General features: G+C 37.1%; 2 protein-coding genes across 6 annotated transcripts; both read left to right on the plus strand.

The window, feature by feature from the left end:
• The first annotated feature begins 1,337 nt into the window (after positions 1-1,337).
• LOC105225414 (uncharacterized) lies at positions 1,338-13,773 on the plus strand. Of its 5 annotated transcripts, none has more exons than XM_049457693.1 (9): positions 1,338-1,680; positions 5,416-6,118; positions 8,165-8,321; positions 8,395-8,557; positions 12,025-12,158; positions 12,220-12,635; positions 12,704-12,821; positions 12,880-13,058; positions 13,116-13,773. In XM_049457693.1, the coding sequence occupies exons 2-9, from the start codon at positions 5,931-5,933 to the stop codon at positions 13,549-13,551; spliced, it is 1,791 nt and encodes a 596-aa protein (XP_049313650.1). In that variant the 5' UTR covers positions 1,338-1,680; positions 5,416-5,930; the 3' UTR covers positions 13,552-13,773. The 5 variants fall into 5 exon arrangements, with proteins under 5 accessions (XP_049313650.1, XP_049313651.1, XP_049313652.1 ...); XM_049457694.1 differs by having other exon boundaries at positions 5,608-6,118; XM_049457695.1 differs by having other exon boundaries at positions 1,338-1,635.
• LOC105225404 (probable small nuclear ribonucleoprotein E) lies at positions 10,236-10,955 on the plus strand. The gene has a single exon (XM_011203844.3). The coding sequence runs from the start codon at positions 10,345-10,347 to the stop codon at positions 10,627-10,629; it is 285 nt and encodes a 94-aa protein (XP_011202146.1). The 5' UTR covers positions 10,236-10,344; the 3' UTR covers positions 10,630-10,955.
• Positions 13,774-15,432: the final 1,659 nt, after the last annotated feature.

Consider the following 15,432-nt stretch of genomic DNA (forward strand, 5'->3'; position numbering starts at 1 on the left):
TTCGCGTATTTCCGTAGTAGGCATTTGTGCTCGGCACTGATAAATAAGGTTTACAACAAATATGAGGCTGAAAAAGCGCAACTCTGCGTACATTGTTATTCCTGGTCCTTACTGCTTGAAATTTGGGGAATTTATGAGTACTAACGCATTAATGGGCTAAGCTTTATAGGCTCCGACACTTCATAAATGATTAAGCAAACGAATAATTAAGTATTGTAATGAAGAAAATGAATAACTTATGCTTTGTCATTGGGTAAAAGTATGCTCTTGACTGTTTAGGTTTATTATCTTTGTTCTACTACTGTCAGTACACGCTAATTAATTTTATATGTATTTGTATAATTAATAATATATTAAATTCTTAAAGCAAAACAGTTATTCAGATAACCTTCGGAAAAATGCAAAGTAAGCCGTGCACTAAGTCCTTCACACACATTTTCTACACCTCAAATAGATTATGTTGCTCGCCAAATACTGCAATATTCTTTATCAATACTGGACGAGTGTTTCAACGACTTCTTACATACTTTATTGCGGTCTGAAACGACATACTGTTGGAATTGTACTTAGATGAAGTTTGGCTTTATTTGTCCTTATATCATTGAAACTGAATCTTTATAATCCTCTGCTTTTCTGAGTTGTGTGGCGGGAATCAGACCTTCGCCTACTCACAATCACATCGAAATAAACATAACGTTCCACAAAGCCGTCGTCACAACATTACTCAGAATCGATGTCTTTTTTATTTTTCATAATGACACCTGTGAGCCAAAGCCTAATTTTGAAAATAGTTACAATTCAAGCTTCACGCTTCATAGATAAAAATCTGAAGCCAATATAAAACGATCATGAGTTACAACTATTTGTTTATCATAAGATAAAGTTCAGTGAATTAACTAACATATGTACATATATATGTACATACAAATAATGACTTTTCTTAGATGTAAAATTTTTAGGTTTTAAACGACAATTTCGTAGTCCAATTTGGATGGTATTTGTATACAACCAAGAATTGTCGAAAAGACATAATTTCCAAATACACTTTTCTTTGATTTCAATTGCTCTGATCCCACTGAAGATCGTTCCAACATGGTCGAGCCTAAAAGTATGCAATTTTATGACACACAATTGCCATTAACACAATAAGCCATGCAACAGACAGGTAAGAAAAGCATATAACCAAAAACAAAAAAGCAATGTGAATGAGAAAAGGCATTAACCAAAATAAAATCTAGACAACAACAAAAGCAAAGCAATATATAATAACTGATTGTATGATTTTTTCGCTACCTGTGCATGGACCGGCGGCAACACAAGCCCTGAGAGCTGCTTACCCATGTACATGGCCGAGGCACTGTGAGTGTTGGCGTTTGATCTGCAGGCAGAACCAAACTACAATTAGCGCATTGTGCCGCCGAATTGGAAGCAAATACGCTCAGTCGCAACGGATTCGCGAGAGTGAGCGCAACGTGTACGGATTCGAGTTGACGGCAAAACGCGAAAAAGTCCAAATAGTTTGGAATACATAAAGGGCCCGGCACACAAAGGAAGCACACTTGCATCGTGTTGTGGTGTGTGGTAGGGAAGACAAAAACAATTTGTGATATTGTGTGCCGCAGGAATTTGTGTAAAGTAAAAGATCTTGCTACGAAATTTCCTTTTTCAAGGCGCAGACAAGTGAGTGTGGCATATAATTTAGCGTTGGAAATCGATTTTTTGTTTTATAATTTGCGGTTTTTGTTAATTTTGCGGCATTTCTCGGTAGTTTTTGTGGTAGCAAATCGCATGTTTGCTTGTTTTGTTGTTTTCTGTGGTTTTTTGGCTGATAATTGTGTGCTTGCGGTTGAGCTTTACTTTGAGAGCAACAAAATGCCGAAAACCAATGTGAAAACTGGTTTCTGAAATTTGCGCGTACGCATGCGCACGCCGCTTGTTGGCAATTCGAAGAGTGCTGGTGACGGTAGAGCGGTTTTGTTTACAAATTTTCAACTTAATGATGAGAAAAATTTGTTAACGCTTATAAAAGCGTGGAAATAAGAATAAAAATTTTTGGTAGATTCATAGAAACGGGAAATTTTCGTATAAACAAGTGCTTGTTAACAATTTGTTTGTGTATAAATGATGCATAATAAAGATATAATATGGAACATTTTTAAATAATAATTATGAGTTTAAACAAATATTAAAATTAAAACTATAAGCTTTTGAAATTTAACTTAAATAGAATTTAGCTTATAAAAATAATATATTAATAATCTAATAGTGATAGATTTTCCATTTTTAATTTAACCAAAACGTATAACCAATTTATGCCCTCAAATTAAGCAAACATAATAACTTAAAGGCAATAACAGATTATAGGAAATAAACTTCTTCTTTATTGGCGTAGCCACCTCTTACGCGGTTATAACCGAGTTTACAACAGCGCACCAATCGTTCTTCCTTTTCGCTGTGTGGCTCCAATTGGAGATTCCAAGTGTAGCCAGGTTCTTCTCCTCTTGGCTTTCCAATGGAGTGGAGGTCTTCCTCTTCCTCTGCTTCCCGCGGCGGGTACTGCGTCGAATACTTTTAGAGCTGGAGTGTTTTCATCTATTCGGACGTCATGACCTAGCTCACATAGCCGCTGTCTCTTAATTCGCTGAACTATATATTTCAATGTCATTGTATATTTCGTACTGCTCATCGTTCCATCGCCTTCGGTATTCGTCATCGCCAATGCGCGAAGAACCATAAACCTTTCACAGAACCTTTATCCCGAAAACTCGTAACGTCGACTCATCAGATGTTGGCATCGTACATGCCTCTGCACCATATATCAGGATGAGAATAATGAGGGACTTAGAGTTTGGTTTTTGTTCGTCGAGAGAGGACTTTACTTCTCAATTGCTTGCTCAGTCCGAAGTAGCACCTGTTGGCAAGAGGTATTTTGCATTGGATTTCAGACGCTGATGTTTTTGTTGCTGTTACTACTATACCAGTATACTAGTTCCAAGATCCAAGAGTTAGTTGAAGAAGTCATACGATAGGGAGTTGCCTTGTTTAAAACCTCGTTTAGTATCGAACGACTTGGAGAGGTCCTTCCCGACCCTGACGGAGCTCTTGGTGTTGCTCAACGTCAGTTTGACATCGCGGCATAAAGCGATAAAAATCAGCTTTGAAATCGACCAGAGGTTGAATAGCTCGGCCGGTAATCCATCGGCCCCTTTATGCTTTCACTGCCATTTAGCAGGCTGGAGAAAAGTTCCCTCTAGTTTCAGTATGCTCTGAGTCACTACATCATCTCTAGGGTTTCTACAAGAGTACGGTCTGGTCGTGAAACCTTCTGTTAGTCGTAGAATTTTCAAGCACTCGTCTTCACGCATTTCGGTTTCTCTCTTTTTTTGTCTACAAATGCGTCTAGCTTCCCTCTTCAGTTCCCGGTATCTATCCCATCCCGCAAGTGTTGTGGTCGATCGCAACGTTGCGAGGTAGGCAGTCTGTTTCCTCTTCACTGCGACACCGCACTCCTCATCATACCAACTGTTCTTTTGCATCTTCCGAAAACCAATGGTTTCGTTTGCAGCTGTACATCCCACAGTTCCCTTATACCGATTTGGTGATGAGTGGTCTCAGCGAGTAGGAGTGCAAGTCCAATAGAAAATCGTTCGTCTGTCTGTAGCAATAGCAGCTTCTCCACGTCGAACCTTCCTTGTGAAAAGCCCATTCGCAAAACAGCTCATTGCGTCCTTCTCCAGTGGCCATCCACATGCGCCTCGTCGTACTATAATGAAATTATTTTATATAATGAGTTTAACTCTAATAACACCAGCCGACAATGGATTTTGCTCTGAAATAAAAATTATATATTTTGGTTCCTGTTAGTATGTGCATCATTAGAAAAATAATCAAAAAAAATCCTTAGGTCCAATTACGATAATATTGTTCGTCAACCGTCAACTTCTCGTGGTAGTTATGGCTTAGAAAGTAGTGTTGATGTTTACACTTCCGACCACACCGATTTTGACGACGATGACTACGAGTCACCACCAACAAGGTCAACAACAGAGCCACATCTGATAACTCAAAGCGAACTTAATGATCTGATTCGTGACCTTGATTTACCTAAAGAGAAATCAGAACTTTTAGCTTCTAGACTAAAACAATGGAATTTATTGCATCCAGAGACAAGAATCTGTACTTATCGGAAACGACATAGTAGTGTTGAGGATTTCTTTGAAAAGGAAAACGATCTAGTCTATTGCAAAGATCTATATGGGCTTATGGAAAAAATGTTTTGTACCTATTCACCTGATCAGTGGAGACTATTTATTGATTCATCGAAAATAAGTTTGAAGGCGGTTTTCTGTACCCCTAGCGCATGGAGTACATATCAAAGAAACCTATGAAAATATCAAAAATCTACTACAAAAAATACAGTATGGTAAACATTCTTGGAATATTTGTTCTGATTTAAAAGTAGTAGTTGGGATGTTACTAGGTATGCAAGCTGGTTACACAAAGTTTTGCTGTTTTATGTGCGAATGGGATAGCAGAGCTCGAAGCAAACACTATATCCAAAAAGAGTGGCCAAAAAGAACAGACTATGTACCTAATCAGAAAAGTGTATCCAATCTTCGTCTTGTTGAACCCGAGAATATTGTATTGCCACCCCTTCATATAAAATTAGGCTTAATGAAAAATTTTGTAAAAGCAATGCATAAACGGGAGAAGGTTTTCAATACCTTAAAAGTATATTTCCGAGACTTAGTGATGCGAAATTAAAAGAAGGGATTTTTGTGGGGCCAGACATACGACGAGTTATGAAGAATCAAAACTCTGTCTCTAAACTAAATACGCTAGAAAAAAAAGCATGGCTTTCATTTGTTGAGGTTGTAAAAAATTTTTTGGGTAACACCAAATCACCCGATTATGAAGAACTCATATCAAGCCTATTGACGGATTTCAGGCTTTAGGGTGTAACATGTCCCTGAAAATACATTTCCTACATTCGCACTTGGATTTTTTTCCTCCCAATTTAGGTGCAGTCAGTGATGAACATGGGGAGAGATTTCACCAAAACATATTCCGTATGGAGAAAAGGTATCAAGGCAAATGGACTCCTTGCATGCTGGCAGACTATTGCTGGATATGTGTATGTGATAATCCTGACTACCAATACAGCAGAAGTTCAAAAAAGTACAAGAAAATATAAATTGAGGGATAAAAATTTGTAATATTCAATATATTTTTTACAAAAACTTTACTTTTATTTTTCTCTTAACCTGGACCTAGCAAATTTTTTTTATTTTCAAATCATATATGTACCTTATCAAAGCAACATAAAAAAACAAGTTTGGTTTCAGAGCAGAAAAAAAATGTCAAAATTGAGTCGGCTAGTGTAATATCAAGTTCAATATATGTTTGTATCTATAGAATCTCAGCTATCACTGCGGTAAAGCTACAAGTGTTGTTCAATTAAATACGGATCGATTGCCATTCAAATATAAAAAGCAATACTAAATACAACAACAAAACATTGAAAATAGCACGTGCTCCTAACTACATTCACATAATATATACACAAAGGTTCATACGTATGTATATATCTATCTATATCTATGAAAGAAACTCAAGTGACAAACGTGAACGTGCAACAAATGATTAGTTGCCGTCGCTGTTGACAGCAACAATCAGACAGACGTATAAAAAAACTGAAACAAAATAAACAAACGAAAGCATTTAGCGGCAAACGCGTGTGACGAAGAAAATAAAAAACAATTAAAACTACCAACCACTGTGTTGCAGAGCGCATAAGCGAACGCAGTACGCAGCTAGTCAACTAGTTTGTTGCAACATTAATTAACAGACATAAATTTACAACAACAAGAAGCAAAAGTACACAACTGAGAGCATTCGCTCAGTTTGTTCCAACCTACGGTGCAACAACAATGGGCACACGTGTTCCACCACCTTGCCCCACACCATTACACTGCGATCAGGCTGCTATGGCTGGCCTGCCACAGCTCATCACCGACTTGCAACGTCTGTCCGAGGATCAGGAGAGCGCCGATTTGGTATTCATTTGCGGACGTGAGGAGGAACGTATTTATGCTCATCGCATATTGTTGATGGCACGGTAAGTGGGCGTGTTGCACGTACACATACGTTGCTCAAACACGCATACAAATATGTGTAATTGTACACAAATACCTAGCATTTTTATACCCTGAATAGCGGAGCGATTTAGCCACGTCTGTCTGTCTGTATTCCAGACATTATTTTTTCAAAAGAAAAATATCGCCAATATCGGACTACTATAGCATACAATGAGAATTCCAAAGTAAACAGGACTTTTTGAATCTAGCGCCCCCTGGTGGCGCCATCTATATGTCGACTAGTGCGTTAGAATCTGCTATCTTTATCGGTTGTCCAGTGAGTCCAGTGAATTTCATGACATTTTATTGATTGGAAATGAAGTTATTGCGTTTTAAGTATCAATATGTTTGTGTTATCGGTGCGAAAATCAGCTTCGAATGAGTTAACATTAAATTTTGTTTTAAAATTGGTAAAACTTTAACTGAAACGTTTCAATTGATGAAACAAACTTATGGCGATAGGCAATTATCCCGTAGCAGGGTACACGAGTGTTTTCAAAGTGGTCGTGAGGACATAAATGACGATCAACATGTGGGCCAATCAAAATCCGTGATCACCGGAAATTCCATCGAAACTGTGCGTGAATTCATCAAAAATCAGCCGAAATCATCATTGAAATTCATGGAAATGGAATTAAGCACCTCTAAAACATCGATTTATCGCATTTTGACCGAACATTTGGGCTTACGAAAGGTGTGTGCACGGTTTGTTCCGCACAAATTGACTGACGACCAAAAATTGCTCAGAATCCAACATTCGAAGGACGATTATTTGACCAAAAATCACATTTTAACCATTAACCACTCCCCGTATTCACCTGATATGGCACCGTGCGACTTCTTCCTTTTCGGAAAAATGCATTTGCCCATGAAAGGAAAGCGTTATGCAGACGTAGAGGCTATTCAAAAGGCTTGCACCGGCATACTGGCGGCCATACCGGCCAACGAGCTAAAACACTCGTTCGACATGCTTTTGGACCGTGCAAAAAGCTGTATTGAAGCAAAAGGAGACTATTTTGAATAAAATAAATTGATTTTGCCAAAAAAAACCATTAGTTCTGTTTTTTATTTTTAAAGTCCTGTTTACTTTGGAACGCACCTTGTATATATATCTGCCATACAAACTGAAAATTCAAGATCAATATCTTGTATGAAAAACTTTTTTTATTGGAGAAAATATCCTCATGAAATTTACGAGGAATATTGCTCAAGATAACTGTAAACACACCTAACAAATTGTTGAGCTCGGACTAATATAGCATATATGTACATATCTGCCATACAAACTGAAAGATCAAAATCAAGTTCTTGTTTGGATAACTTTATTATTTGTGAAGGGTATTATAGCCTCGTTGCATACGAAGTTAATGTTTTTTCTCGTGTCGGCTTCCATTGCAAAATGCTGTAATGTGATCACTTTTGCACAAAGCCGCACAGTGTTGCTTGCGGCAAGCAGTGTGATTCAGTTACGCAGGCAGTGCGTGTTGCAATTTTTTAATTATTCTTCAATATCCATAGTTGTTGTAATGCATTTATTGCATTATATTTAATTGTATTTCATTTAAACTTTTGCGGCACATGTTTAATTCATTTATTTTTACGCTTGTTGCAAGTTTTAATTGTTGAGTGGCAATTCCTTTATGTATTTATTATATTTAGCAGAGATTGCGTGGCGTCCGTTGTTTGGCTGGAAGCATGGATGGCATTTAATATTGAGCAGCGGCATTATTAAATATTATACATACATACATATTAATATATGCACTCACATATTTACACTTTTGTCGCTTTTTGTTGCATTAAATGACTTAATTACACTTTTTATAGTTAATTAATTTTTCATATACTTTTTTTTTTCATTTACACTTATCACGCCACTTTCGTAATGTATTGAATTACTTGCAACATGCAACTTGCAACTGATGTGAAAAAAATGCCAACTAATTGTGCATGAATATATTAACGTTACATTTGCGTTAATCAAATTATAGGTTAAATGAAATTATTAATATTTTTGCTCATTACAGCTGCAAGAGCTTTAAAACGGCTAAGCGCGGCGAAATCTGTCGCATACCCGGCTGTTCTGTGTCACCAGCAGCGCCCGGTACACCCACGCCTGTGCGACTGCCGCATGTCAATCCGGATGTATTCCGCCAATTCATCGTGTATGTCTACACAGCAAAGGTAAATGTAAAAAAATTTAATGATTTCGAGTAAAAGTTACAAAGATGTTGCTTAATATACGAAATTTTTCCAGATTATGCTGCAAGATTCACGTGTTTTCGAGATGATGACACTCGCGCAAGATATGGGCGTGGAAGAATTGCGTGCGGCATGTGAAGATCATGTAATTTCAACATTGTCAGTAGACAATGCATGCACGTTTCTCACTTCGGTCATGGAAATACACGAAAAAGCAGGTATGACATAAAATGTATTAGCGTAAGATCTCAGAAACAGAGGTACTTTTTTGCTGAAAATTTTAGAGCCACTGTTTTTTGTTTGTTTGCTGCAACGCCATAAAACAATTTAATATACGGTTGAACTGCCATAAATCGAGCTCTATAACTCGAAGTTCTCCAAAAGTCGAATTTTTGAGTTCGGAATAGAGGCAATGAAAATCCAATTTTATACAAATTTCATTTCCTTACTCGCAGTCTCTTTAACTCGAGGTTTTCTTGCGGATTATGGTGATTCGAGTAAGGGAAGTTCAGCTGCATAAAATTTGAGTTGCACATTGCCTTGATTGTGGTTACTGAAGTGTACTGCATTTAAAGTGTACTTATATTAGTATTAATATAATAACAATTATATATTTTCGCTTACCACACGCACGTATAACAAGTTGGTATATGTTCTTAACTGTAAAAAGTTGTTGTTGTTGTTTTCATTTGCTACAATGCCGCAGAAGTGTTAAGTTCGCCATTTGTTAGCCAACCAATTATTACTGAATGTGCGTTGATGTCAAAGAGCATAAAGATTTCCTCAAATTGCGCAGCAATCTTTAATGTACTAAAACAAGCTTTAGATAGACTCTTACTCCGCACTTCCGCTCTGGTCTGAGCACTCAACAGGAAACATTTGCTTGCGCCTTGCCTAGTTGAATTTCACAAATATAGCACCTGTACCGCACTTGCATACAAATAACACTATTTACCACGCACTTATTACATCTCAAACAAACTAAATGAATTACACATTTTATTAGCTTAATATTTTTAACAAACACGAAATTTCAGCAAATATTCTGAGTAAACTGCACCGGAAAGTGAAACTAATATTTGCGCCGTCGAATGAAGGTTGCCACACTCAGTTCGTATTAACACCCTTTTATATAATTCGCCCCAAAATAAAGTTTGAAAAATCTGAAATAAATATATTTAGCAAAATAATACACAATCTTAAAAATTAAAAAAAATATTAACTTAAAGAAATATTTTTATAAATATTTTTACCTAATATTCGCCATAAATCCACTTCGTGTGGTAACGAAGTAACGGTTGTTGTCTCGTCTAGACATTGCAGACTGCTTGCTTTTTATTTAACACAATCTTTTGCGCCATCTGTCGAATATTTAAATCCAAGCAAAGAAGTATGTAAACAATGAAACAGGATGCCGTTGACAAGAAAGTTAATAAATCAAGAGTACATTGTAAATTAAAATCTCAAAATAATATTTTATAAAGCAAATAAATTTTTAAAACAAAATATATAGTACAAAGCTGATAAATGAATTAATAACTTCAATATCGTTATTATACTTTAGACACATATTTCTGGTTGCTCGCACTAAAATCGGCACAAATTTTCTAATATTTCACACTTTTACAAAAATAGCCATTTTATATTATAATACAATAAGATGTAGTAGAAGTTTTCTTAATTTTTGGTTATCAACATAACTAAGACTTCTTCCAAGAAACGAGAAAAATAACATCCGTTCTCTGCTCTTTTTTGAAATCATTTTTATTCAGAAATAAACTGACTGTTGGCTACAATGAGCAAACGGCCATAAATCAGCTAAAAGCAACCGTGTAGGGCGCGATTTCTCCCTAAGTTTTTGTTGGCATGACTTTCACCGCTAATTTGACGTTTTGCATGTATCTGTCAAACAATTCATTGGTAAACGACGCCGGCAATCGTTTACGCTCAGAAATTATATATTTTCTAAAATAGCTAAAATAATTATAAAGTTATTAGCTACAAAATGTCTTTCAAAGGCAATACAAAGGTCCAAAAGGTGATGGTTCAACCCATCAATCTGATCTTTCGTTATCTACAGAATCGTTCGCGCGTACAAGTATGGCTTTATGAAAACGTTTCGCTACGCATTGAGGGACACATTGTTGGTTTCGATGAATATATGAATCTGGTGCTGGATGATGCCGAGGAGGTTTGGGTGAAGACACGTACACGCAAGAATCTTGGACGCATCATGCTGAAGGGTGATAATATAACATTGATACAGAATGTAAGCCCGTCAAAAGACTAAGCGGCGCAGCAAAAGTGAGGTTATGTGCCACAGTAACCGAAAGAGCGCAATTCTGGGGAAAGTGGCGTTCCCAAATGTAGGCGACTAGTGGAACATCTAGACTTTAAAATTATGCATAAAATTAAAATAATACCGTAATTTCTTTACTACATTTACTTAAACTGTATGCAAAATGTGCATTTTCTATGATGCACCAATAAGAACTCAGGTTGCACAATGGTGGACAAACAAATGCATGGAACCATTGAACTAAAAATAAGTTAGTTTATAAACTATTGTAATTGAATTTAGGTTTGTTCCAATTGCAATGAATGTGAAAAAATAAAAGTGAGTTATGATAAAAGAAAAAAAGTTGTCTTTATTGAAGGTTTTCGAAGTGATTAATGGAAGATTGGATAATAACGGGTGATTTTTTTGAGGTTAGGATTTTCATGCATTAGTATTTGACAGATCACGTGGGATTTCAGACATGGTGTCAAAGAGAAAGATGCTCAGTATGCTTTGACATTTCATCATGAATAGACTTACTAACGAGCAACGCTTGCAAATCATTGAATTTTATTACCAAAATCAGTGTTCGACAATTTTTTTTTTTATCGACAAATTTTGTTCAGCGATGAGGCTCATTTCTGGTTGAATGGCTACGTAAATAAGCAAAATTGCCGCATTTGGGGTGAAGAGCAACCAGAAGCCGTTCAAGAACTGCCCATGCATCCCGAAAAATGCACTGTTTGGTGTGGTTTGTACGCTGGTGGAATCATTGGACCGTATTTTTTCAAAGATGCTGTTGGACGCAACGTTACGGTGAATGGCGATCGCTATCGTTCGATGCTAACAAACTTTTTGTTGCCAAAAATGGAAGAACTGAACTTGGTTGACATGTGGTTTCAACAAGATGGCGCTACATGCCACACAGCTCGCGATTCTATGGCCATTTTGAGGGAAAACTTCGGACAACAATTCATCTCAAGAAATGGACCCGTAAGTTGGCCACCAAGATCATGCGATTTAACGCCTTTAGACTATTTTTTGTGGGGCTACGTCAAGTCTAAAGTCTACAGAAATAAGCCAGCAACTATTCCAGCTTTGGAAGACAACATTTCCGAAGAAATTCGGGCTATTCCGGCCGAAATGCTCGAAAAAGTTGCCCAAAATTGGACTTTCCGAATGGACCACCTAAGACGCAGCCGCGGTCAACATTTAAATGAAATTATCTTCAAAAAGTAAATGTCATGAACCAATCTAACGTTTCAAATAAAGAACCGATGAGATTTTGCAAATTTTATGCGTTTTTTTTTTAAAAAGTTATCAAGCTTTTAAAAAATATATCAATAATGGAAATATAAAGCCTCTATATACTAAACTGCTAATGTATTTACCCTAATCAATTTACAGGAGCAAAATGCGCCGCTTCATTTATGGAACGCTGCATTATCTACATTGGTGAGAATGCCAGTGAGTGTGCTAAGACAAACGCTTTTCTCAATTTAACTAAGGATGCATTAGTAAAACTAATATCTTCTGATTATGTGAGTATTATCGTATAAATTATGTATTTTTAATATTAAATATTTGTTTATCTTTAATAAGTTTTGCCTCGAAGAGGAGGATGTTTGGCGTTGCGTGCTCGCCTGGGCTAAGAATCAAGCTGGTGTCACACAACCTACCGCACATTGGACGGAAGAGGAACGTGCTCGCGTTTGTCAGCATCTATCTGGTGTGATGTGTCATGTGCGTTTGTTGCTAATCGATAGTCAAGTATTTGCAGAAGAGGTAGAACCCACCGGTGCTGTGCCTATGGAATTGTCGTTGGAACGTTATCGTTACGCAGCTTTACACTCGAATAAGGGAGGTGGTGGTGTCGGCGGTGGACAAATGCTGCCCTCCATACCGGGAATGACCGAAGATGATAAACGTTTACAGCCGCGCTTGACAGTCAACATGTTTCCCGGTTCGCAGTTGTTGCGCAATGACAAATTACATTTACAAAGTGTGCTAAATGGATGGTAAGCGTAGGCGGTATGAAAATAAACATCGTATATGATTCTACAAGTGCAACTATCTTCCTATATAGGTATGGTATGCCCAAACAATCTTGGCGTTTGGTATTCCGTGCATCAACACATGGTTATTCTTCAAGCGCTTTTCATCGCTACTGTGATGGCGTCGCACCCTGTTTCGTTATTAGCATTGTAGGTGAAATATAAAATAATGCATTTATATAAAAGTGATGCACTTTTTTCAATTTAGGGCTCACGTGGTGAACTAAGCGGTGGCTACACAGATGTTGCTTGGGCAAAAACGAGTCGTAAAGGCGGTTACATACATTCTGAGCGCGCTTTTCTATTTGCGCTTAATCCCGCTGGCGGTGATCCACCGGTGAAGTTCGATATTATCAAAAAACCCTATGCGATCTGCTATCATCCAGAGTAAGACAGCGAATAGTTTTCCAATAAGGCATATTTTATCTTTTTTTCACTCACCAGTTGCGGTCCAATTTTTGGTGCTGGCGCCGATTTACTTATTGCCAACAATTGCAATACTAATATGGATTCCTATTCGAATTTGCCGCACTCATATGATGGACCAAATGCCGCCTATTTGACACTCTTTGGTGATTACAATTTTACGGTTGTCGACTATGAAGTTTACACGTTGGTTACAAATACCACAGCTGCTGGTGGTGTAATGGGCGGTGGTAGCACAGGAAATAATGGCAACAATAGCGTTTCGGGCAATAACGCTAGCAACAACAATAATAATAACACATCCTACAGCAATACTGGCAATAACAATAACGCCGGCAATTTGTCAGCAAATGCTGTTGGCGGTGGCAATGCTGCAGGTGTGGGAGGCAACAACAGTGGTGGTGGCGGTGCTGTCAGCGGCGGCTTGCACAAACCAAAATATGAGAGATATTGATTGTTTCGTGTCTACGCAATTTTTTTGGTGTATGTTTTTGTGTACTTATGTATGCTTTTATTAGTATTTCTTTATATTTAAGTACCATTTGTGCCTTAAAATAATTTTGCTAACTTTTATAGTTTTTTAGCGTATGGTATAATGCGTGATTTTGTATTAGTTACATAAGTAATTTTGCTATATTTAAATATTTGCTATAAAACATTTCCAAATGAACTTTTATTATTTGCTACAATTTATTTCATTTAGTTGGTTTAGCTTATTTTCAAACAAATTTAGCGCTATCTATTGTTTTAATATGTTTGACAACCTTACCTTTTAAATTGTTGTGAATCTTGGTGCTGTCAAATTTACCACCGAAAAACTATCGCTAAGTGAGGTTTTTAACTTTTAATGATTTATTTGGAATCCAATTTTACTCCCAGATACTTCAGCTGAGACTGTGAAATATTGGTATGGTGAGTTATATGTTTTCTTCCAAATTCCTTGTGCTTACGAGCAAGACTTCCGTTTTTTGCTCAGATAACTTTAAACTCATGGTTGACGCAGACCATTTATGCTATTTTTGCATTTGAGCCGGAAATCCGCATATGTGATTGTTTTTACGTTTTTTGTTTGATATATTCTTAACACCCCGACGTACATCAAGTTCCATAGTAGAGGCCCTAAGAGCGAGCCTTGCGCTATTCCACTCGAGATAGTGTAGCTCTGAGTATTTCGTATGGAGCTTTGATTATATTTGCCCACTTTGAGGAGTTACATTCTTCCACATCCAGGGTAATTAGCGTGCAATATTTTTTTGCGACACCTTCCTATCTTTTACCACTTACTGCATACTTTGCATTATCAAAGACTTCTCTTAGTGCGTCAATAGTTGGATGTCTTTTTATAAAGTCGTATTGTCTCACTGATAATCTGACGGTTTTGGTTTGGTTGCGTTTCTTACCATGCTTACGTACACTTTACCAATCGTATCGAGCATTCTTCAGGTGTCTTTTTTGGAAGTAGAACCAAAGTTGTACCTTCCAAAGGTTAGATAATATCTCTTCTATTATGCTCGCGTTGTACATTTTGACGAACAAGTTGGACCTTAGAGCAAAAAAGTGAATATGGTACAATATGAGATTTTGCACACGTTCCTTTCTCCCTAAGACGCTTCTCATTTGTCGGAACCGGACCACTATATCATTTACATAGCTCCAATACAAACTGAACGATCAAAATCAAGTTGTTGTATGAAAAACTTTTATGTATCTTCAAGATATTTGACATGAATTATATTCTAAGGTAACTGTAAAATCTCGGACAGTATTATTCAGATCAGGCCACTATAGCGTACATCAGTCATACAAACCGACTCATTAAAACAAGTTCTCATATATTTTAGTTGTGAAGTAAACGCTTTTTCTGTTTTCAATAGTTTCAAAAACTTATTTAGTTTAAATTTATCAAATAATCCGGAATTGTTACAAATTTAATATGTCCCGCTAGCTTATCACTGCTGACACAAATTATTTCAGCGCAAATGCTTAGAATGAATTGTGTAAATAAGCGCAACGTTCTCTATGTGTCAACAACAATGTCGCCGAAAGTTAGCAGCAACATGTGTTGACAGCATCAACAACACACCTCAACGCTGGAGCCAACAAACAATGAAGACTTGAATGTAGCTCAGCAAAAATGAGAAGAGCCGCCGCTGACAGACATACTAACAATAAAAAATTCCAAAAGACTATCATGCCACATGCAACCAAATGCAGGTGTATGTGCATGCATGCATTCACTTATATATTTATGCTTCCATTTAGTTGACTTGACTACTACAGCAGCAACTGTTGCTGCCGTGTTGAGACACAAATTCTCCATTTAAAGTTATGCGCA

The sequence above is a fragment of the Bactrocera dorsalis genome, chromosome 5 (assembly GCF_023373825.1).
Source record: "Bactrocera dorsalis isolate Fly_Bdor chromosome 5, ASM2337382v1, whole genome shotgun sequence".
Classification (NCBI taxonomy): Eukaryota; Metazoa; Arthropoda; class Insecta; order Diptera; family Tephritidae; genus Bactrocera; species Bactrocera dorsalis.